The sequence below is a fragment of the Somniosus microcephalus genome, chromosome 23 (assembly GCF_052327205.1).
Source record: "Somniosus microcephalus isolate GS21.2 chromosome 23, FLI_Smic_1.0, whole genome shotgun sequence".
Taxonomy (NCBI): domain Eukaryota; kingdom Metazoa; phylum Chordata; class Chondrichthyes; order Squaliformes; family Somniosidae; genus Somniosus; species Somniosus microcephalus.
The window spans coordinates 35,793,189-35,818,507 of record NC_141009.1 but is presented as its reverse complement, the minus strand read 5'-3'; the positions used below and the strand labels follow the sequence as shown (position 1 = coordinate 35,818,507).

At 43.5% G+C, this 25,319-nt stretch overlaps 1 protein-coding gene across 1 annotated transcript in view; it reads right to left on the bottom strand.

Annotated features, from left to right (window-relative positions):
* Positions 1-17,218: 17,218 nt before the first annotated feature.
* The window catches only part of LOC147101815 (ER degradation-enhancing alpha-mannosidase-like protein 3), a 49,698-nt gene continuing 41,597 nt past the window's right edge, over positions 17,219-25,319 (bottom strand). The window contains exon 20 of the mRNA XM_085965777.1: positions 17,219-24,775. Coding sequence (XP_085821903.1) covers positions 24,477-24,775 — 299 coding nt within the window. The 3' untranslated portion in view covers positions 17,219-24,476. The remainder of the gene's footprint in view (positions 24,776-25,319) is intronic.

Genomic DNA, 25,319 nt, shown 5'->3' with positions numbered 1-25,319 from the left:
GCCACAATGGAACAGCTCGGCATCATCCGCCGCTCCAACAGCCCCTGGGCCTCCCCACTCCACATAGTCACCAAACCCGATGGGGGATGGCGCCCCTGCAGGAACTACCGGTGCCACCGCGCCGGATCGGTACCCCATACCGCACATTCAGGACTTCTCGGCTAGACTGGCTGGCCACTCAGTCTTCTCCAAAGTCGACCTGGTGCGCGGTTACCATCAGGTGCTAGTCCACCCCACGGACGTTCCCAAGACGGCCATAATCACCCCTTTTGGGCTATTCGAGTTCCTCCGAATGCCCTTCGGCCTCAAAAACGCGGCCAGGCCTTCCAGCGGCTCATGGACTCGGTCCTCTGGGACCTGAAGTTCCTCTTTGTCTACCTGGATGACATCCTGGTAGCTAGTTTCTCCAAGCAGGAAAACATCGAGCACCTCCGCACCCTGTTCCAGCGGCTCAGTGAGCACGGGTTCATCATCAGCCCAGCCAAGTGCCAATTCGGCCTCAGCAGGATCGAATTCCTCGGCCACCACATCACGCAGGACGGAGCCATTCCCCTGCCCACCAAGGTGCAAGCCGTCCAGCAGTTCCCCCGGCCTACCACCATCAAAGGCCTCCAGGAGTTCTTGGGGAGGATCAACTTTTACAACCGCTTCATTCCCAGAGCGGCCTCCCTCATGCGGCCCCTATACGAAGCCCTCCGGGGTAAGAAAGACAGAATGGCGATCGAGTGGTCAGCGGACATGTTGACCGCTTTCGACTCGACCAAAAAGGCGCTCGCCGACGCCACCATGCTCGCTCACCCACAGCCCAACACCAGGGTGGCCCTCACCACGGACACCTCCGACCACGCGGTCGGCGCCATGTACGAACAGTGGGTCGACGGGGCCTGGCAACCGCTGGCCTTTTTCAGCCGCCAACTGCACCCCCCGGAGGCCAAATACAGCGCCTTTGACCGCGAGCTCCTCGCACTGTACCTGGCAGTCCGCCATTTTAGATTTCTTCTAGAGGGCCGCCCCTTCACCGCGTTTGTTGACCACAAACCCCTGACATTCGCGATGGCGAAATCTGCGGACCCGTGGTCAGCCAGGCAACAACGCCAGCTCGCCGCGGTGTCCGAATTCACCACGGACATTCGGCACGTCTCTGGTCGAAACAACGTGGTGGCCGACTGCCTATCCCGCCCCGCCCCGCCGTCCACCTGGCAGTGGACTATGCTCAACTGGCAGCGGAGCAACGCACCGACCCCGATCTGCTCTCCGCGCCCACAATCCTCCCAGGGCTGCGACTGACCAACGTCGCCTGCGGCCCGTCCGCCGTCACAGTCAAATGCGACACCTTGGCGCAACCCCGCCCCGTAGTCCTGGCGAAAACGGGTGTTCGACATCGTCCACGGCCTCTCACACCCCGGCACCCGCGCGTCCATTAAACTGGTGGCCAACTGATTTGTCTGGAGCGGCCTGTGCAAAGATGTGCGCGTCTGGTCCAGATCCTGCATAGCTTGCCAGCGTGCCAAAATCCACCAGCACGTCAAAGCCGCACTCGAGGAGTTCACCATGCCAGAAAGAAGGTTCGACCACGTCCACATCGACCTCGTCGGCCCCCTGCTGCCATCACAAGGTCACACACACCTGCTGACAATCGTGGACCGTACCACCCGCTGGCCCGAGGCCATTCCACTGACGTCCACCACCACCGCCGACATCGCGAGGGCGTTCATCGGTACCTGGGTCGCTCGGTTCGGCGTCCCCTCCGACATGACGTCGGATAGAGGCCCGCAGTTCACCTCTGATCTGTGGGCCACCATCGCCCGAAACCTCGGGGTGGCCGTTCACTGCACCACGGCTTACCACCCCCAAGCCAACGGACTGTGCAAGTGATTCCACAGGTCCATGAAGGTGTCCCTCCGCGCCAGCCTCGAGGAAGAGGCTTGGATCGACCGCCTCCCGTGGGTGCTACTCGGCCTACGCTCCGCGGTCAAGGAAGACCTGCAAGCCTCGGCGGCGGAACTCCTGTACGGCCAGCCGCTGCGCGGACCCGGAGAGTTCCTGCCCACCGCCACGACCCCCTGGTCGGCTGACCAGCAACGCCGCGCTTTCGCCAACCGAGCACAACAGTTCGATCCGGTACCCACCGGCCGGCACGGCGAACCAGCAACCCGCGTACCACCCAGCCTGCACATGGCCAAATTTGTTTTCGTGCGCCATGACGCCCACCAAGGACCTCCACGGCCCCCATACGACGGACCCTACAAGGTACTCCAGACGGGGAACAAGTTCTTGCTCCTCGAAGTGGGCGGCAGAACAAACAAGCTGTCGGGCGACCGGCTCAAGCTGGCGCACCTGGAGCCCGACGAACCCGTTCAAGTGGGCCAACCCCCACCACGGGGCAGACCGCCTAAGAGCCCGACGCGTCCGACCGCCCCGCTCCCGACACCAACCGCTAAGAGCCGTTCCGGCCGTGCCATCAAGCCGCCACGCCGGTTCGTACACTCCCTGCTAGCGGATTCTGGGGGGGGGGAGCTGTGTGGCGTACCAATCACAGAAAGGACACAACCCGCTTTGCGGTCCGTAGACTATAAATCAGGCGTCATGCCTTTAAGAAGGAACACACCTTTAAGAAACTTGATCTGCAACATAGTTAAGCCCAGAGCGGGGGTGGAGCAGTCAAAGCTGTGCACTGCTGAAAGGCAGTCGTACATTGTGTAGTCTCTGACTCCGTTTTGTGTTCAGCATGCAGCCTCAACAATTAAACCTTTTCTGTTGAACCTCTCCGAGTTCAGTATTTTTTGCTAGGAGTACGTAGACTCCTACAGTGCAATTATATAGTGCCTTTAATGGGGTAGAATGACTCCAAGAACTTATGAGGGGCACAGGGACAACAGATACCAAGCCAAAAGAGAGCTTGGGGGTTATCAAAAGTTTGGTCAAATAAATGGGTTTTAAAGAGGAGGGAGAGGTAGCAACAGGAGTATTTCCAGACAGTGGATAGCATGGCTGCCTATGGTGGGGCAAGAGGTGTAATGTATTGTCACATGGTTTAGTATGAGCATGTTCAGTTAGCTCTGGCCCAGTAAAACAAGCACAGGGACTAGCACCTCATCCTGTCTATCCTTCATTTGTTCTACCCACATATATTACATTTTGGCGATGAGGATGGAATCCCAAAGCCATTTTTAGGGATCATTGAAGGACATTGTTCAACCTTCAAGTGGAAAAGTTTAAGGTACACAAGTAGCGTGCTGAGTCACTGTTCGACAGGATCGGGACAATCATGGCCACGCCTACGGGATTCATCAGAAGCCTCAGCATATATAACCGAGCTCGTGAACCATTCAGTTCATACATTGAGTGGATAGAGATGATTTTTAAGGCCAATAACATTATTGAGACCAGAGGTGCAGATGAGAATGTTCAAGCTCAAAAGTGTTAAGTCCGTGAATGATTGAGACACGGACCAGCAGGAGTGAAAACAAACAAGTCTTTACTGGTGGAAGTCAATAGTGAAAACTAACAAACAGAGGCTCTCTAGCGCCTTTTATACAGGGGCGGTCACTGCCGGTACTGCAGTCTGAGACCAGTTATTCTCTTAAAGGTACATACACAACAATTCCTCCCCTTTTAGATAAACAGTACATAACATTCATTTAACAACTAAATGATAACGAATTACAATCACAATTACTGTTGCTAGATACATTGGTTAAGTTTAAGCAATAGGTTCAGTCTTTGAGGAGGCTTCCTGATTCTGTCTGGATAACGCCTCTTTGGGGTATCAGGTTCTTCTGGCAATGTTGCGTCGGGATCAATGTCTTTGTTTGGTTCATCTGCTTCCAATATTACCGGTTCTGCGGTAGCTGCAATTGGAACGTCAATTTCATTACCAGGTGTATCAGATCGTGGTGTGGAGTTGACGTTTTCCAGTGACTCTAGAATCTGGTCAGCATGGTGTCTTACAATGCTCTCCCCAACGTCCACGGTATACATGAGAGGTCCTTGTCGTGTACAAATCGTTCCTGGCTGCCATTTCTCAGTGCGGTAGTCCCGGGCCAAAACTGGTTGACCTATCTTAAAACTCCTGGTCGGCCTTTCATTCATATTCTGAAACTGCCTGTTCTCCACATCTCTTCGGACGTTTGGCTTAACCAAATCCAAGCGGCATCGTAGTCTTCGATTGAAGAACATCATGGCTGGAGTTTGGTTGGTAACCGCATGTGTCGCATTCCAGTAGGCAAACAAGAAGTTGTCCACCTTGTGTTGTAGGGGTATAGCTTCATTACACATTGCCTTGATAGCCTTCTTGAATGTTTGGACAAACCTCTCGGCCAATCCATTAGTGGCTGGATGATATGGGGCAGATGTGTAATGCTTAACGCCATTGTTCTTTAAGAACCTCCGGAACTCTTCAGACACAAACTGTGGTCCATTGTCAGAGCAAATCTGTTCAGGCAGCCCATTCCTGGCGAATATGGTTCACAAAACTGTGATAGTTTTTTCCGTGGTGGTTGAGGACATTTTTATTACCTCTGGCCACTTTGAATGTGCATCCACCGCAATTAAAAACATCGAGTCCATGAAGGGACCAGCAAAATCAATGTGCACCCTTTGCCATGGAGATGAGGGCCACTCCCATGGATGCAGAGGAGCTTGTGGTGGGACGTTTTGGACCTTCTGGCATCCTGCACAGCTCTTGGTCATCTCTTCGATTTCTCTATCGATTCCCGGCCACCACACAAACGCTCTGGCTAAGTTCTTCATTTTTACCCCTCCCAGATGACCCTCATGAAGCTCATTGAGCACTCTATCCGTCAACTTAGGTGGAATTACTACTCTGGATCCACACATCAAGGTTCCTCTGCACACTGACAGCTGTTCTCTTCTCGGCGAGAATGCTGGCAGCAGTGGTTCGCCATATGCTGGCCATCCCTTCACCGTTAAATCATAGACCCGTGATAGTGTCGGGTCATTCCGTGTTTCCTTTTCTATGTTTGCATTCGTCACAGGGAGACATTCGACTATGGTCAAGTGGAATAACTCCATTGGATCCACTGCAAGGTCGTCTTCTTCCACCGTCGGCAACGGTAGGCATGACAATCCATCAGCATTTCTATGCTGTTTAGTTCCTTTGTACTCGATGTCATATTGGTGTGCCCCTAGGAAAAGGGACCATCTCTGCAGCCGTTGTGCCGTCATTATCGGTACGCCCGTCTGAGGGTTGAAAATGGAGACAAAAGGTTGATGATCGGTTAGTAGAGTAAATTTTTGACCGTGCAGGTCGTGATTGAACTTCTTCACCCCCCACACTAGGCTGAGGGCCTCTCTGTCAATCTGAGCGTAGTTACGCTCGGCAGAAGTTAACGAGTGTGACGCAAAAGCTATCGGCCTCTCTAACCCATCAAGGAACTTATGTGACAGTACCGCCCCAATGCCGTAGGGAGACGCATCACACGCCAGTCTGATCGGCAGTGCTGGGTTGTAGTGAGCCAATACTTCCCTTGAAGTGATTAAGTCCTTACTCTTCTGAAAAGCACACTTACAATCATCACTCCATTTCCATGCTACCCCCGTTCGTAGCAGGGCGTTCAGTGGGTGCAAAATTGTCGACCAATTCGGCAAAAACTTATGATAGTAATTCACCAATCCGAGGAATGACCTCAGTTGCGACACATTTTCAGGCACTGGGGCCTTAACAACCGCTTCAATTTTGTCAGGGGACTTATGTAACCCCTCTTCATCAATCACGTGGCCACAATACGATATCTGTTTCTTAAAAAATTCGCACTTGGGGCGGTTGGCTTGCAGCCCATGTTCCCGTAGTCTAGTGAGCACCTGTTCTAGGTTGTTAAGGTGGTCACTGTCATCTTCACCTGTTACAAGGATGTCGTCCAAGTAACACTGAGTCCCCGGAATCCCTTGCAGGACTTGTTCCATCGCTCTTTGCCATATCGCCGGAGCCGATGCTACTCCGAATACCAATCGATGATACTGGTAAAGACCTTTGTGAGTGTTTATCGTGAGATACTTCCTAGAGGATTCTTCAACCTCCATCTGCAAATATGCTTGTGCTAGGTTAATTTTTGTAAAACACTTCCCTCCAGACAGTGAGGCAAAGATGTCTTCTATCCTTGGAAGAGGATATTGTACTGTGTGAAGGACAGGGTTCACCGTCACCTTGAAATCCCCACAGATGCAAATCTTCCTTGGCTCTCCGGACTTATTGCTTAACGTTTTCTTCATGACAGGAACGATGGGTGTCGCCCACTCGCTCCAGTCGACCTTAGACAACACGCCCGCCTTCTCCAGCTCTGCCTCGACGGCTGGGCGAATTGCATATGGTACCGGTCTTGCTTTGAAAAACTTGGGAACTGCATTCTCTTCTATTTTTATCGAGGCGGTTACGCCTTTAAGCGTGCCCAGTTCTTGTTGAAATACCTCTTTGGCGTTAGCTAAGATTGTTGACAATCGTCCAGGAGTGACGTCTTCATCTTTTTTACCGTCCACCGTCATTGCATGAATGGAATGCCAATCTAAGTTTATCTTCCTGATCCATTCCCGTCCCAATAACGGTGGTCCACCATTTGGCAGTATGTAGAGATACAATTTCCGTATTTTCTTGCCATTGTATTCGACAGGCACCCTTATTTTTCCTCTGGGGTATACTTTTTGCCCCGTATACGTCATCAAGACGATGGATGTCTCTCTCAAGGGTATGTGTGAAAATAGCCGCTCGTAGTCTCGTCGATTCATGACGGTTAGCGCTGATCCTGTATCCAATTCCATTTTAACTTGGGACCCTGCTATCGTGAGAGTGACCCAAATGGTTCGGTGATCCTCTTTTGCGATTACATTGTGAAGTTTGAGACAGCTTAGTCTCCTGTTCTCGGATTCACTATCGCTCATCTGGTCTTCGGAACTACTGTCCGTCATCTTTTGTACTTTCTTGTACGGTTCCTTAGTAGCCTTTTTGTTGTCGCTGGTCTTCTTCCCAGACCTGCAAACTCGTGCAATGTGTCCAATCTTCCCGCATTGTCTGCATATTTTGTCTTTGGACCAGCAGTCCTTCTGGTCATGGTTAGTTCTGCCGCAGCGATAACATTTTGCAAATCCCCGTGTCATTTCGTGGGTGCCGTATTCCTGTGGTTTTTGTTGAATTTCTGCAGCTCCCCTGGCTGCTGCTTCATACGATACTGCCACGCTGAAAGCCTTATCTAGCGTCAGCTCTTTTTCTGAGTGTAACTTCTTCTGTGTTCCTTCACTCAGGAGTCCAGAGACAAATTTGTCCCGTAGGGTATCTGCCAGTCCTGCTCCGAACTGGCAGTGCTTTGATAGCTTGCGTAGTTCCGTAAGATACTCAGCATTGCTCTCATCTTTGTGCTGAGTTCTCCTGTGGAATTTAAATCTTTCTGCTATCAACAGCGGTGCAGGGTTTAAGTGTTCCTGTAGGACAGCAACAATTTCGTTAAAACTCTTCGCCTTCGGTTTGGCTGGAGTAATCAGGTCCCGCAATAGGCCGTACATTCTAGCGCCCATTAAGTTTAGCAATGTCGATGCCTTTTTCCCCTCCGCTATTTCGTTTGCCTCGAAATATACCTCGACTCTTTCCACATACGTGGTCCAGTCCTCTAATGTATTATCAAAAGCAGTGATACAGCCAGTCTTCGGCATCTTGCAAATCTAAAATGGCACCTCCCGCGCTTTGCCTTCTTCCCCACTGTTGTTAGCATTGCTTTCCACGGTTTCTTGCGCGTTAAATATTGATCCTTTTTCTTTTATTATTTTCCCGTCATGGAGCGGACCCTCTGGGACACTTCCCTCCCTCTTCTTAGGTCCGAACGCTGCCCGGCCCCGTTGAAAAGCCACCCGATCGAGCTTCAGCCCGCCGCAGCCCAGGAAGGATCAGAGCACTACCTGCCACCAGCCCGATTAGCTGGGAAACCATAGACCGAGGAACCCAACCTGGCTCTAGAAAGTCTCTCCTGCAAGTTTTCAAACCGATGATTGACGGTCGACGCCCGTTTCCCGAGTTTCTTTGGACTCTTTTTTTTCTTTCTTCTGGCTCCGACCTTCAACAATGTCGTCTGAGGTGCTGCCGAGTTGCAGGTAAGTTCATTTCTTACTCGTCGCCAGTGTTAAGTCCGTGAATGATTGAGACACGGACCAGCAGGAGTGAAAACAAACAAGTCTTTACTGGTGGAAGTCAATAGTGAAAACTAACGAACAGAGGCTCTCTAGCGCCTTTTATACAGGGGTGGTCACTGCCGGTACTGCAGTCTGAGACCAGTTATTCTCTTAAAGGTACATACACAACAAAAAGAAAGTAATTTGTGAACGTAAAAAAGCAATTTTTCCTTTGGAGATCAAGCCAGATGTCTATAGAATGTTAACAAACCTACTCACGCCAGGGAAAGCGAAGGATGCATCCTTTGAAGACATTGTCGAGAAACTTGAGGACCATTTCGACCCAAAGCCGTTAGAAATAGCAGAGAGCTATAAATCTGGTACCAGAAAACAAAAACAAAGTGAAACCATCAGTGAGAACATTGTAGCTCTTAAAAACCTGTCTTTGCATTGTAGCTTCGGCACATTGTTGGATCGTGCGTTGCGAGATAAGTTTGTGTGTGGACTGGTGGATGAGCGCACACAGTCCAAGTTACTGAACACTCTGAACCTAACGTTTGACATAGCATGCAAAATTGCCCTATCTATAGAGATGACGTCTAAGTATGTTAGGGAGCTCCGTCCAACTCAAGTGACTAGTGCAGCTGAGGTCTACAGTCACAAAGTCACTGCCAAACCTCAAGTTGAGAGACCGAGTCAAAAGCATGTCAGTGAGAGCAGTTCAGTGAATTGTTATCGCTGCAATGGAAAACACTCACCACAGAAATGTGAAGTGTTTTCACTGCCAGAAGCAAGGCCATATTTCAACAGCTTGCAGAGCTAGATCGAAAGCAGGAAGTAAGAACCATTCTAGTGGCAATGCAAAGCAGCGACAACAAAAGGGAGGAATTCACAATATTGAAGTGAACACACCTGATGTTGAAGAACTAGGCATCTGCAGTATCTATGCCACTAGCGGCAACGCCAGCAGCCATGAGAAAGATTTCCGTACAAAACTTTTGATCAACAAGCAATATATCAACATGATGAGTAAGGACACATATGAAAGTAAATTTAATCAAATACCACTTACAAAGAGTACCATAGACTTAAAAACCTACTCTGGAGAAATCCTAGAGACAAATGGAATGTACAGTTCAACACAATGGCCAGTCAGTAAAGCTGCCTATTATTGTAGCGGGCTACAACAACAGGCCAACCCTCATGGGCAAAGTCTGGTTGAGAAAGTTAAAACTAGACTGGAAAAACCATCTTCAGTGTAGATGCTTCAAAGAAGCAACTCAACACAATGCTGAACAAGTATAAAAGTATGTCCTCAGACAGTTAGGAGGGCATCACTGGGTATGACGCGCATATCCGCATCAAGTCCAACGCAAAGCCTGTCTATTGTGAGGCAAGGCCGGTCCCCTATGCATTGAAAAGTCAGGTGGAGGAAGAACTAGTGAAACAGAGAATGGCGTGCTAGTAAAAACTGAAAAGTGAATGGGCTACCCAGATTGTGGTGGTGCCCAAAGCAAACAAAACTGTACGCTTGTGCGGTGACTATAAAATTACTATCAACCAAGCAGTTGACAATGAGCAGTACCCGTTACCTACGTCGCAAGATTTGTAAGCAACACACTCTAGTTCAAAGGTTTTCTCCAAGCTTGACCTGTCACAAGCTTACACGCAGCTCAATGTTGACAAAGAGTCAACAGTATCTCACTACCAACACACACAAGGGACTGTACTCATACACCAAACTGCCGCATGGTGTAACGTCCTCCTCCAAAATCTTCCAGGCTACAATGGATAAGATTTCGCAAGGAGTTCCAAATTGCTTATGCAATCAAGACGATGTGCTGATTGCAACAAGCAGCAAGGAAGAACATTGAGAAGTGTTAGATTTAGTGCTTCAAAGGTTGAATTCCCACAATGTCAAATTGTAAAGGAGCAAATGTGCTTTTGTGTAGCCCGAGGTTGTGTACCTTGGTCTGAAAGTTGATGCAAATGGCTTGCATCCAGTTAAGGAAAAGGTTGATGCCATCACCAATACTCCGAAGCCACATAACGTGTTTGAGTCAAGACCTTTCCTTGGAATGTTAGCTCCATTGCACGAGCTCCTCAAGAAGGATGTCCAGTGGAAGTGGACAAAAGCGCAACAGGAAGCTTACGACACTTATAAGAGAAGTCTCTCCAGCGATGCTCTACTTGTGCACTATGACACAGACTGTTAGCTTAAGTTAGCGTGTGATGCTTCTAGCTACGGTGTGGGAGCTGCCATAAGCCAAGAGAAACCAATTGCATTCGCATCGCGAACCCTCACAAAGAGTGAAAGAAACTATGTGTAAATTGAAAAGGAAGCACTCGCCATAGTGTTTGGAATCAAGAAATTTCAACAGTTCCTGATCGGCAGAAAGTTTACCCCAATAACTGATCACAAACTGCTCCTAGCAATATTGGGGCCCAAATCTGCCATCCTTGCAATGGTTGCATCAAGAATGCAACGTTGGGCAGTGTTGTTGTCACAATATGACTACACGATTGAATATCGTACTTCAAAGCAAAACGGAATTGCAGATGCTTTATCCAGGTTGCCACGAGTATTCGTGTTGGGAGTGAAGGTGAGATTTTCACGCTAGGTGCAGTTGACAAAGACTTTCCCGTGAATGCAATGGAGATTGCAGATGAGACTCAAAAGGACTTAGTACTGAAAAGAGTGTATGAAAACACCTTGAATGGATGGACTGATCAGTGTATGGACAGAGAATTGAAACCATTCCATAACCATCGTACTGAATTGTCTTGTGAACAAGGTTATATCAAATGGGGAAACAGAGTGGTGGTACCTACTTCTTTGAGTTCAGAACCAGAACAAAACAGCCCGAAAATTGGTTCAACACCAAAACCTTTTATAAGGAGATCAGGAAGGCTCTGCAAACCTGTTAATAAACTGGATTTGTAGTTCATTTAAAAGACAAAAAAGCCAGAAGTTTTTATGTGGTACATGTAATGCTGGGAAAAGTGGGACCATGGTTTTGCTGTATTTGAGGGGAATATGTAAAAAAAAATTAAAGGGGAAAGCAGTGTAATGTATTATCACATGATTTAGTTCACTCTGGCCTAATAAAGCAACTCATCCCATCTCTGTCCTTCATTTATTCTACCCACATATTACAAGAGGGGAAAAATGCACAAGGCCAGTGTCAGATGAACAGAGAAGGCAGGAGGAGTGGGTTGTTGGAGGTTACAAAGGCCATGGAGGGATTTTAAAACAAGGTTAAAGAAATTTAGTTTTGAGGTGCTGGGGAACCAGCAGTCATTCTGAGAGAGACAATGTAGATGGGTAAGCAGGACTATGTGGCTGCTAGGACTTGAGCAGCAGTTTTGCATGAACTGAAGTTTGATGGAAGGTGAAGCATGACACGCCCTCAAGAGCAGCATTTGAATAATTGAGTCAGGAGGTGATGAAGGCATATATGAGGGTTTCAGTGACAGATGGTTTGAAGTAGGGGTGGAAAGTGGGAGATGTTACAGAGGCAGAATAGGTGGTCCTTGTGATGGAGAATAAATGGGAATGGAAGTTCAGGTGGGGCTGAATTAAAGCCCAAGTTGCAGTCTTGTTCAGCCTGATGACTTTAATTGGTAAAAAATAGGTACATATCTATGTTTTCCTGTACTGGGACAATAGACCAGTTACACTGCTAAGGAAAGAAATCAATGTGCAAGTCCATCCTGCTGCTCTTAATCAACTGCTGGCTGCTGTTTCAATAACATCTTTGACTGCAATTTGACTCTATAGAATTGTGGCAAAGTGGCTCACACGACATTTTACCCTAGTGTCAAAAACGCATTTAAAATCTGGTTAATATTTAACCTGTGGCGGTCACAAGAATGGGATCTATTGTCTTCAATGTGAAGATTCAAATTTTTCTGGTGGGTAATGGCCCCCAGACCCTTAAAATAAATACATTGTGGCAAAGCCACCAAGGGACTCCTGTATATGACTATATAACTGCCTTTAACAGAGTGCTACAGCACCTATGTTTGTTTACTGTTTGTAAATAACCCGTTCTCGGTAAGTTCCAGAACCAGCGCGATGACGTCATCACATTGGTCACGTGACGTCCCGAACGGCGGGAAACGTGATGACGTCGTGACGTCAGGCTGGGAGGTTCCCAAGTCGGACCTCGTGAAGCCAGCCTTAAGAAAAGACCTGTTGATTGTTTCTCCTGCATTCCATTGTTTGTTCTTTAGTTTACATTAAACTTCGTTTAATTATCGGACTGACTCGACCTCAGTATTTCAGCTAGGGATCTGACGATTCCTACAACATCACCAATTGTGTTTCTTCAAAATTTGGATTTTCCTTTCACACCTTCCTGTATCGAAGTTATTGTTCCATCAGTCCAAGTGAAGGAATGTTGTGTATCCCTATCCCCTATAAACCCCATCAACTCCTTTCTTGAGCAATCAGCTTTTTTGAAGTTGTTAATCAGTGACACAAATTCAGGAACTTGCCTTAGATATTCTCTCAGATGCTAGTCACTCCTGTAAAAGGTTTGAGTATCTCACATTCACGGGTGTGCCTGAACTGCCCACGAGCTAACTAACTATATAACAGCTGGCATTTATATAAGTGCCCTTAATGTAGGAAAACATCCCAAGGCACTTAACAGGAACGTAATCAGATAAAAATAGACAACGACCCAAAGGAGGGCATATTAGGAGGAGTGACAAAGCTTGGTTAAAGAGGTAGGTTTAAGGAGAGTCTTAAAAGGAGGAGAGATCTGGAGAGGCAGACAGGTTTAGGCAGCTGAAGGCATAGGGCAAAAGGAATGGGGGAATGCATTAGGGAACCACAGTTGGAGAATGGAGTTCTGGCGGGGTTAAAGGGCTGGAAGAGGTTACAGAGATATGGAGGCGTGAGGCCATGGAGGGATTTCGATGAGGATGAAAATTTTAAGTTCAAAGCATTGGTGGACTGGAGGCCAATGTAGGTCAGCAAACACGAGGTGAGGGGGACTTGGTGCAGGTTAATATACAGGTGCTGGAGTTTTAGATGATCTGAATTTTATAGAGGCTTAAGGTGCAGTAATATATCCTGTTGTGATCCGAACTAACATTCCGTGGCTTTTGCATGTACTTCCACGTGTACCTCTTCTCTGTTTACCTTCAAAAAGATTGCAAACATTTGGTAAGACAAAGCCAGATAAGAATCCTGAAACTGCTTTATTTCAAAATAAGAGCAGCAGTTCTGATCGGACTCTCATTTCAAATCAGAATAACTTATAGAAACATAGAAGATAGGAGTAGGCCATTCGGCCCCTCGAGCCTGTTCCGCCTTTTAATGAGATCATGGCTGATCATCCAAATTCAGTACCCTGTCCCTGCTTTCTCCCCATATTCCTTGATCCCTTTAGCCTTAAGAAATATATCTAACTCCTTCTTGAATATATTTAATAAGTTGGCCTCAACTGCCTTCTGCGGTAGAGAATTCTACAGGTTCACCACTCTCTGGGTGAAGAAATTCCTCCTCATTTCAGTCTTAAATGGCTTACCCCTTATCCTTAGACTGTGACCCCCTGGTTCTGGACTCCTCGACCATCAGGAACATCCTTCCTGCATCTAGTCTGTCTAGTCCTGTTAGAATTTTATAAGTTTCAATGAGATCCCCTCTCATTCTTCTAAACTCGAACAAATATAAGCCTATCTTGTATAATAATGTAAAATAATGAATATGCTACACTTCCCCACATCACTGGGTTGTCTTGTTCAATTTAAACAAGATAACCTCTAATTCCTTTTGCATTCTAGCCTTCTTGGCCTGATGAAAGCTTGCCTTCATAGCTTTCTCTTTAAAAATCTGACTGACCTTGGAGTCTTCATTGCACCTTACCGAGCTCACAGCCTTGGATGAACTGGTTTTCACAGCTTTCAGTTTTAAAAATCCTGGAGTGACGGGAGTATTTAAAAAAAATGTAAAATCTACCTCAACAACCAAAGGGCCTAAGCTAGACAACACTGTCTAAGCACCTAGGACCAAGGTCCTCCGAATACAATGGGTGAGAGATGTTTATTGATTACCAAGACAAGCTAATGGTTTGTTATTGCTTACAATCTTTGGGGAAACGACCTCAAAGCCCAGCTTATTTGCATTTTAACCATTTTTGACTTGGCACCTTTATTTAAAAAAAAATCTAGTATAAATACACGTTGCTTTAAAACACAACCCTTAAATGAATTAAAGTCTTATTTCCAAATTCTTTTGGTCGGAAAAATGCTCAGGAAATTATGAAATGTGATGACAAGCTTTTGCTAGTTTTCTAGGTTGCTAAGTACCATGCATGTCAAACACAGAAACACCCCCTTCCCCTCAACCTCCGCCCAAAAAGAACACAATTCAAAAAATAGCCCGAGTATCAACCTATAAGATCTGAACAAAGTTATGACACACTGGGCAATGGGACACAGTTCCAGCTATAAACAACATTACTTTACTGTGTTGGAGAAAATAAACCTGAAGGGAGATACAAGTGTTGACGACACAAGTATTTTTCCCAAGGAGGGTCTGAGATCATTCTAATCGTGACTATAGAGTTCAAAACTTTGAATTATTACACTTCATTTGCTGTAATTTTCAGTATGAGTCTACAATAAACACTTATGTTTTTATCTAAAAAAAAAGGAAAAAAACATCAATTTTATTGAAAACTATTCTTTATGTGCCATGTTGGAATTATTTTCATTTACATTTTACAACTTGTTTTTTCCCAGTAGCTGATGTATTTCTTGGAGGGAAAAAGTAGTAAATTAATTAATTTCCTTCCCCCCCCCCCCCCCCCCCAAAAAAATCTAATGTCAATTGAAGTGTTCAAACCTATACTTAATTCACCATAGGATCATTCAAGTCAGGGTTGTAAGCAGCAAACTTATAAATACACACACGCTTCCCTACTCGCCCCACCCAATTTCTGGAATCCTGTCCAACCACCTGCACAAACTCAGTTCTTTACTTCAGCCTCTGAATTCCCCCACCAACCTCGAACTAACTAACCAGGGATGAAAGACTTCAGTCATGAGGAGAGACTAGAGGAATTGGGGTCGTTCTCCAAAGCAGAGGTGGTTAAGGGAGATTTGATGAGAGTAAAGAAAGAGAAACGGTTTCCAGCAACAGAAGGGTCAGTAACCAGATTTAAGGTCATTGGCAAAAGAACCAGAGGCAACATGAGGAAAACATTTTTTTTAAATTTTTTTAAAACGCAGTTAAAGGGCAATTAGGGATGGGCAATAAATGCTGGCCTTGCCAGCGACGCCCACATCCCATGAACGAATAAAAATAAAAGCTGTGATCCGGAATGCACTGCTTGAAAGGGTGGTGGAAGCAGATTCAATAATAACTTTCAAAAAAGAAAATTGGATAATTACTTGAAGGGGAAAAAATGCAGGGCTATGGAGAAAGAACAGGGAGTGGGACTAATTGGTAGCTCTTTCAAAGAGCCAGCACAGGCATGATGAGCCTCCTGCTGTGCTGTATCATTCTATGAATAAAGATTTTCAATGAATTTTGATCAAAAGCAGATGCATCTCATCCCACCCCGCCAATCTCATTTTGGACTTGGCACAAGATGAAACCCCACATGCACCACAAATTGTAAGTACGCCTGATGATCTACATTAAATATTGTTCATTTCATGACAGTTAAGTGGGCCTTGGTTATGGGAGAATTCGAGCAGGAGTGCTGAGCAGATATATTTCGAAATACAGGTCAGGTGAGCTGGGTAGGGATTTGGACACAAGAGGAGCAAAACCTGCATGGAGGGGGATACAAAGGAAATATATGCACGTACAACAACCTCCAAACATATACAACGTACATCTATGGGAGCAGGATCTCTCTCTCTTTCCCTCACTTTGCTATTTTTTCCTATTTCTCCCCACTGTAGTTGTACATGTATGCCTATGAAGCTCTGCCATGATTGCACCAGAGAAACAAAATATCTTCCAATCTGCAACCAATGATCATGCCAAGAACATTTAGTCACTCTTTTGGCACAAACTATATAAATTTAGAGCAGTTACTGCATTCAATTCAGCACTTCCCAACTAAGGCCACGAGTAACTGCTGCCGGTTCGGTTATGCAAGTGCCTTTTGCCAGTTGGTCAAAGTCTCCATAGCCAACATATGAAACAGCTGCAGCTGATTTTTATTTCCCCCCCCAATTTTCTCTCCTCCAGGCAGCGACACTTGCTGGGTATCCAGCAACTCATTCCTTGCTCAGTCTTCACGGAGAGCCTCAACAGTCAATGCGAACAGGCTATTAAACTACGAAGGCATCACAGCTCATCCTGCTATCAACCAACATTTTATGTACATGCATTTTTCAACAAGGGTCACTGGATAGAAAATAGAAATTTTGCTGATTTTTATTCTCCATCCTAGGAGCACTGCTGTAGAATCATAGAAAGTTACAGCACGGAAGGAGGCCATTTTGGTCCATCGTGTCCGTGCCGGCCAACAAAGAGCTATCCAGCCTAATCCCACTTCCCAGCTCTTCCCCGCTTTCGCGGTCTGTATTCATACTGATAAATCAAGATCAAGCGAACTTTTGCCCTTCTGCTCCACGGGAGGTTTCTGTCCTCCGAGCTCGCCTTAGGACACCTGCGTTACAGTGGGACAGGTGGACCGCCCCAGTCAAACTCCCCACCTGCCACTGTCCACGGAGCGGGTTGCGCCCGGCTGCTTCCCACCAGGAGCGAGAGCCCCTCGGGGTTCGCCTCCCCGGGTAAGTGAAAAAACGATATTCAGCTGTGTGGCTGAAAGCTATCAACTTAGCACAGACCAGGAATTGAACAGGTGACCTGCTGGTCAGTACAGCAGACTATACCACCATTAGGCCATCAAGCGAGTTAAGCTCAGGATTCTATTGTTCTGGAAGCCACACCTTGCTGAAATGTGACCACCTTCAAATCAAGGATGCAAAACTTTGAAATAAATTACCTAAAGCTCCATCAAGGGCAATACTATTCTTCCAGCAATTAATCAAAGAGTCAGCACACAAGCCCAAACACCACATTCACCCAGCGTTGCATAGAATTAAAAAAATAATGCACAAAACACATATATAGGTTTCTTTGACAAATTTGTATTGGCCCTGCCAAGCTTGTACTATACAATTACAAATAGAGTGTAGATGCATTAAATTTGTCCATCATGAATTGACAGCTATACAACACCTGTAGCTCACATCTAATAATAGTTAAAAAGAGTACATGAGATTTATAAAACACATTTGACTATTAAAGCATTGAGACAGTACTGGATTCCATGTGAACTACCCTGGTTGCCGCAAAAAAGATTCAAACACACTTGCATTGTTCCTCAGTTTTTAGCTTTTGCCTGCACTTTAAAAAGGTGTTTGGATTTTTTTTAATGCAATATTTAACATGGCATCCAGATCTTTCTTGATATACAAAGTTGCAGATTACATCTTGGACAGGTTTCAGAAGTGTTCTGTTTTTCAATTATAGCCCAGGTAGGTCAATAACCAATACTGTCTCTTCATTTTTCATCCTGCATCTCGCTTATCAATGTCGAATGTTCCAAAATGAGGTACAATTAAAGAATGTAAACGAACAATATTTCTTGACCTTGTACAATGTTGAAAGCACCATTTTGGAGAGAGTAATTAAACAATTCTGTCCTGAGAAGGAGGTGGTCATATGTCAACACTGATACAATACTGGCAAGTGCGTCTCATAATTGGTCTGTAGTTTACATGAAAAACACCCTAACCCTCCAATTAAAAAAAAAAATCAGTTCCACTGTGACTGGATATTATTTAGTATTGTACATTTCACCACTCAGCATCAAGACAGTAAAAACAAAGCATTTATAAAAGTTCATTATTTGTGCACACTTTTTACTGTCAATATACCTCAATCAAAATTAAAATGACCACGAGGCATCATATATAGATTAAAGCATTCATAGATTCACTGCCACATTGAAATCTGATTTGACTCCCCTGAAAATGCACTTTGAAATTTAGACAGTTATATAAAAACAGACAAGTTTATTTTATATAATTCAGCCACAATTACAGTAGTAAATAACTACGGTACAACACTTAAAAGTTTTGCAGTCTTACCCATTAACCATTCAATTTTACACTCAGAGTTCCCATTAGGATTTTGAAAAGTTAAATGTCTGTACTCAGGTTATTTTAGTTTTTAAGCTGTTAGATTGCCATTATTTATTGTGCCAATTATTACTTTTTTGAAGCTATTAAAATATAAATCAGTTTTTTTTTAATATAAAAAGTTGCTTGTGGCTAATTTTATTTGCCCATTTTCTATGAATAGGCAAAAGAAATCCAGTTTTGTTGAGTTCAAAAAGACATGTGGAAATAGCATGCTTATTTTAATTAATATATTTTAATAACAAAACTTGGAAACATCATACTGACTTTAGATCCATTACAGAGTATTATGTCCTCACAATTCTCAGGCTTAATAGGAGGTTGAGAATCTCTCAGGAAAAAAGTATGGGGCAGCAAAGAAAGCTAGCATGAGATGGAAGGGTGATAAACTTGTTTAAATGCTTGTTAAGGTATGCTAGTCAAATTGGTTTTACAGCCAAATGAGTGTGGTTATGCATAAAAAAGGTGCACTATTAAAGCCTTGACAAAACATTTCACAAATGGCAATTTAAACTCAAACAGTACAATGACAACTGATTAGTGTGCTGAATGATTCACCAAAATGAAACCGTTAAAAAAAAAAAAATCACTGGGTAATACATGCCTTTCCCTGGATAGATGTAAAGTTGTGGTCTTCAAGCTTTCAGCAAGACAAAGGCAATTTCTATTGTGGATTTGTCCACTCATGTTTCTAAAATGTGCAAAGTGAGCCTTACAATGATCTCAGAGTGGCATTCCTTTCATTTATGCTTGAATTAGCACTTGTGTTGCAAACATAACAATAAAATATTTCATCTACTTGACGGTTTTTACAATGATTGTGTTGCAACACTATAAAGTAGTTGCAATTTCAACTTTACACAGTTCCTCTCCTTATGTATCAAGGCACTCAATATCCCTTTCAAATTCCCCAGTATTCATAACTTCTCTTAACTAATGGGAAAAGTGCTGAAATAAGTGTTATATAAGCTGTCAAACAGCACAATTCCAACACCATAAAAATGCACATTGGAATTGTAGCTACAGCATAAAAGACACAATCTCATTTAATATTTTAATCTCAACACAATGAATCTTATTAATGCCAAATGTGAGTTCTACTCAATTACAAAGAGTCAGGACCTAACTTATTTATCTTTGAAATTACATTAATAAATGTGCAATTACAGCATTTTCTGACCACTCCAGAGTCTCGGATTTACTAGAACCATGTCCCACTGGAGGCAAGGGCTTCTTTCCTTCATAGAAAGCGATTAATGTCCAAACATTCAAAAAGGCAGTTTCCATCATTCAAAAATACTCTTTCCCCCCCCCCCCCCCAAAAAAAAATGTACAAGAGCAACTTAAATATAGTTTTCCAGCCAGTATACTCAACCAGACTGAGCACCTACTTTATCTCCTATTCACCTACAAATTTAATGTTTTTGTTCAAACTGGCCAAGATAACAGTAAACTAATTACGTACAAGATTTAGATGTCAGCCTTGGCTTAGAGGCACTCTCACCTCAGAATCAGAAGGGTGAGAGTTCAAGTCCTACCTCACTGCCTGAAAGGGTGGTAGAGGCAGGAACCCTCAACATTCAAGCATTTAGATGAGCACCTGAAACGCCATAACATACAAGGCTACAGACCAAGTACTGGAAAATGGGATTAGAATAGACAGGGCTTGATGGCCGGCGCGGACACGGTGGGCCGAAGGGCCTCTTTCTGTGCTGTATAACTCGATGACACCTTCAGCGATTTGAGCATATAATCTAGGCTGACACTTTGGAGGTACAGTCTTTCGGATGAGATGTTAAAACAGAGCGGTCTGCCTTCTCAGGTGGGCATAATTATGGCACTATTTGAAGAGCAGAGGAGTTATCCTTCAACCAACACTAATAAAATAATTATCTGGTCCTTTATCTTGCTCAGTCAAAATCCTGAAACTCCCTACCCAATGGCATTGTGGGAGTACCTTCACCACATGGACTGCATCGGTTTAAGGAGGAGGCTCACCAGCTCCTTCTGAAGGGTAACTATGGATGGGCAATAAATGCTGGCTTTGCCAGCGAATGAAGTAAAAAAAAATTCTCATTGCTGTTTGTGGGACCCTGCTGTGTGCAAATTAGCTACTGCATTTCCTACATTACAACAGTAACTATAAAAAAAATCCTTAATTGGCTGTAAAGAGCTTTGGGACATCCTGAGGTCGTGAAAGGATCTATATAAATGCAAGTTTTTTCTTTTCTTTAAGAGTAAATAAGTTATTCTAAACTAAGCCTAAAATACTATGTTAACAAGTCAATTCATTTTGGCACTACAAACTGCACTAGATACATTTATCTAGACTGTAAAAAAAAAAGCCATACATTTAGGAACAGTGCTTTTAACAGGTTTTCTGTCCAAAAATAAAAGTGGTATGAATCCTATCAAAAACACAACCTCAAAATGCTTTAATGCAGAAATAATATTGCTGTATGAGAATGGCCAATAATATTCTTGGCAAAATAATATAACTAGGTCATCTGCATAACCCATTCATTGTACATACTTTGAATGTGCACTCCTAAACTAGATAGATAATTAGATATACTCAAACACTGCAGATTAAAAGTTTATGTATTGCATGTAAATTAATCTCAATATGCACATCAGTTTGTTACCTCCAAACTGCTCCTGGTCTAGAATTGAAAAAATATATATAATGAACACTATAAACCGATTTCAAGTATTACAGGAAACTTTTGTGCTATCCGGAGGTGAGCTATCCGGCAATCTGGAGCCACCGGCAAAAATCAGCCGCCGTTTTTTATTCTTTTTGTTTGTTTTTTTTGCTTTGTTTGAACAGTCAAGCTGTGCAAGGTCTGTAGTTATAGCAACAGCTTCAGCTACAGAGCTTTAGGGCCACACCCAAGTGTTTAGAAGCTGTTGCTAAGCAACAGTGTTTGTTGTCAAATACGGAGATAAGAATCTCCGTATCTCTCAACATTAACTCTGGAGAGTACGGCGCTTTTTAGGCAACGGCAGCAGCTCGGTCCCGTGGGTGCCGGATAGCACAAAGTTTCCTGTATATAGTGCTAGGCTATTAATTATAAGTGGCTGGCCTGCAGTAGGTATCAATTTCACCGCCAATATATTTGAAGAATTAAATTGCATCATTAAAAACTTCCTTTACTCTTTATGGATTAGAATAGCCCACCGGATATTCCTGGGGAATATACCTTGCATCTTAGAAATAAATTTAGTTGAATGCCATTTGTACAATGCACATTTTAAGCTAATATATATTAAAGTAAAAGAGTCAGCAGAGCCATCAAAATGCTACACCCGACTAAAAGAGAAGAAACTAAAAATATTAAAATTGGAAATTGCAACTGCAGCCCAGTACTGGCTGCATTTACACGTAACAAAACAAGTTATAGAAGCACAGTGATGATGACCATCAATTAAAAAGTCAAATAAGCAATGTGATTACTAAAATAAAAATCAATTGCCCAAGAAGCAGAATACATGGCAATAAAGATGACCAAATCCCCACCCTTCTTTCCCCACCAGCTCCCCTCTACTGGAGAAGCAGGGATTACTGCAGGAAAAAATGTGGCTGTTCACAGGAAATAATACAAATATGATGAAAACAAGCAGTGTTAATTCTCCTTCTGGAAATTAGTAAACATAGTTCTTAACTTGAGCTCCAAAGCAAATTATTAAAAATTACACTTATAAATTTAAGAATATATTGCATATAAACATTTAAAATAAAATTGCATTAATATACCATATACAGCATGCATAGGAGGAAATCATAACATTTCATAACACAAATAAGTTTAAATTAAAAATCACTTTGAAGATTATATAGCTGGTAAACATTACATTTGAATACTTAATTCTCCTGCCTGAGGAGTTGGTTACTGTAAAGAATACTGAAGAAAAAATAATTTAAGGGCCAAAGCTTCAACTGCTATTTCAACCTAAAAACTAACATTTATTCCTGCCTTTAAAAAAAAATAAAGGAAATGATAATTGGATCTCATTGTTTTACTATGTGATTTAAGACTCCATGGTCCAGGCTTGATTTAAAATAAAGTTCCAGCATGAGATTTCTGCATTTTCATGCACAAAATATACACACGGAAATATAAGCAGCATTGAAAGTGCAGCTACTGATTGGAGACTGGTAGCCGCCAGATGCTATGTTGTGCACTAATCTCAGTCGAACAATGGAACTCTGCACGTGTGCTTTGACATGAGCGCAAAGATCTGCTCCTTCCTCCACTAATTTTTGTTATTGAAACACAGGTGAGAGTGTCGCTTTGTCTTAACACAGACTCGATGGAAAGTTTTAAAAGGCAGTTACAATGGACTTCTAAAATGCCGCTTTATACTGCCGTAGAGCTATACGGCAGCCAAGGCAAACTCATACTGGTGTAATGGCTCCTACAGGCTTCATATCTAACGCACTGGATGTTGGATCAGGACCAGACATCCAAATTATAAATACATTTTTTGTCAATGTACACCTGAAACTACTTTGCATCAAAGTAAACGTGGCAGTATATCTGTACCCATACATTTGCTGACCGCTTCATTTTATAATGGAACAAAGTGTTCTAATGAGCAAACTCACTTATAAAGTCTGGTTAAATTGCGTTACTGTTTAAGTTACTGATACGACAAGGTCCGATAAGCAAGCGTGCATTCAATGCTGTAATTTAATGCCTCTTCCACCTCCCTTCATCTCATTTGTGGGGATTTAAAAATCAATTTGTTTCTTTAAAGCTGCTCCTAAAATGTCCCAGCAAATGACCAACACCTCTCGAGATCTGGTGTTATACAAGCTGTTTGGAGGTAGGTCATTCCCTGGCTGATGCGGATTTGATCTGTTAACGTGCACCAGATTCTTTCCCAGCTTGTGTATTTTTTGGCCTTTCCTTGCTGAATTCTAGCTGTGTGACAACCAACATTTAGAATTGCACTGATTCGGACTTGGGGCTGCTCCCAGAGTTTGATTGGTCAGATGGATTTACAAAAAAAAAAACTCCCCTCCACCCCACCAATCAAAGAAAAGGTTTAGTTATGCAATTTCAAATCATCAGAAATTGCCAACAGATTTCCATATTTTACTGCATTTTCTTATAGTATCAAACATTTAATTTTAATAAGCTTCAGTATTAGAGCATCATTGGACTTTCTTTCATGTCCATTGGGGAAAAAAAAAAGGCCCTTAAACCAAATATACTTCAAAGTCCCCGATAGATGAATCACTACTACCTGTACACAGTTTAAACCTGTAGATATTGGATGAACATTTTAGTATAAAGGACCCGCAATCTGTTCAGTAACGTGTACACAATCTACATGGTCACCAGTTTCAATATTTGTACATCTCTACCATTATAAAAAGTTAAAATGGAAATGATTGACTAAATATTTATTGCTAGTCTTAAAATGCTGTTCAATTTTAAACCATGTCAATGTTACAGAAATTATAGGTAGCTGGAAAGGTTTTCATTGATGCAACTGCCAGTGTTGGGAAATGATGATTTGCTGAACTAGGTCAATTTCGGTGGGTGCAACTTAAACCCAAATTGAAATCACTCTGAAAAATGTGGTCCACTCTCCAATTCTGATACGCATGTTTACTACCAGTGTGCATAAAATGGATAGCAGCAGTAACAGAAGTTACTTTAAATATCTCATTCCTATTGCATCGTGATAGACAATTCTTTAGGCTAAAATTCATTGCATTGCTATAGAGGAAGCTATCTTCAAAATACTCACTGCAGTGAGCACCATCTGTGAAATGCTGATGATACTCTGTACACTGCAGTCCCCAATAATTGTAGCACGACGGGCATAATTCCAGATTCCTAAATTATTCCATTCAGCTCTGCCTATGTATTTAGAAAACTTCTAAAAACATGGTGATTTGTCACCTTCAAATACACTGTATTAGGAAAGCTCCATCACCTTCAAAATAAATTAAAAGCATATGTACATCAGTTAAGGCAATGCAATTTCCCTTCCAAAAATCATAGCTCACTTCCTTAGTCCTAAAAAGACTTGTCCAGAAAACTGGTGGAATTCCAGATTTAATATAAGCAGCAAAGTTTTGAAAAATCTGAGATTCACAATCCTTCTCAATTTAAACAGAATTGTACAAGATGAAACCTTTTTTTTTTTTGGAAAGAAACCAGTATTTAGAGCTCATCCTTGTTGGTTTCTTCAAAAGCATCCATTTCTTCTTCCCTCCAGTCCAATGGTACAGATGTGTGGTCTTCAATCACTTCCTGTTTTGCATCAGATGGAAGTTCAGCAACTTCCTGACTTTGTGCTTCTCGAAGTCTGTCTGCGTTCTCATCTGCATGCTCCGCCGACTCTGGTCCTGGACAGCTCTGTGAGCTAATGCCAAGTTCTAGTTGGGCAACCTGTGCATCCAGAGAGTCAACTTGGATATGGATTGTTAGTTCTCCAATAGTTTTTTCCTCATCTTTGCTTTCTGGAATAAATTGCAATTTAACAATGGAATTACAACCCTAACTAGTAAGAGTTACATGATTTCTATTCGGGGATAAACTAGCAACTTGAAACACAACGAAAACTCAACTTAAACATATTAGGACATATTTGTACTCTGTCAAAGGTCAGACCTTGCTTGACCATTTCACGTTGTACCAAGTGTACGTCTCTCTGACCAAACCATCTTAAGAACAAAATATAACTCCACCCTTCCACCACAAACCACCTCCTTAGATCTCCCTCCCCCGTGCTCTCAATCCACACTTCAAATATTACTGAGCTTTTTGACTACTTTGTTTCCAAAATAGGAACCAACTGCTCAGTTGCCCCTGCATCCTCCATCACCCCCACTTCCCTGCTCCTCATAACCCTTCACCCATATACTATACATTCTCCATCCTCGCCCTCAAACTTATCATCTTAACAAAGTACACTGCATACTCTCTCAAAAGTACCCTTCTGACCTAACTTCTGAACCAACTTCCCCATCTCAGCCCCGTGCTTGCCTACTTTAGAAACCGCCC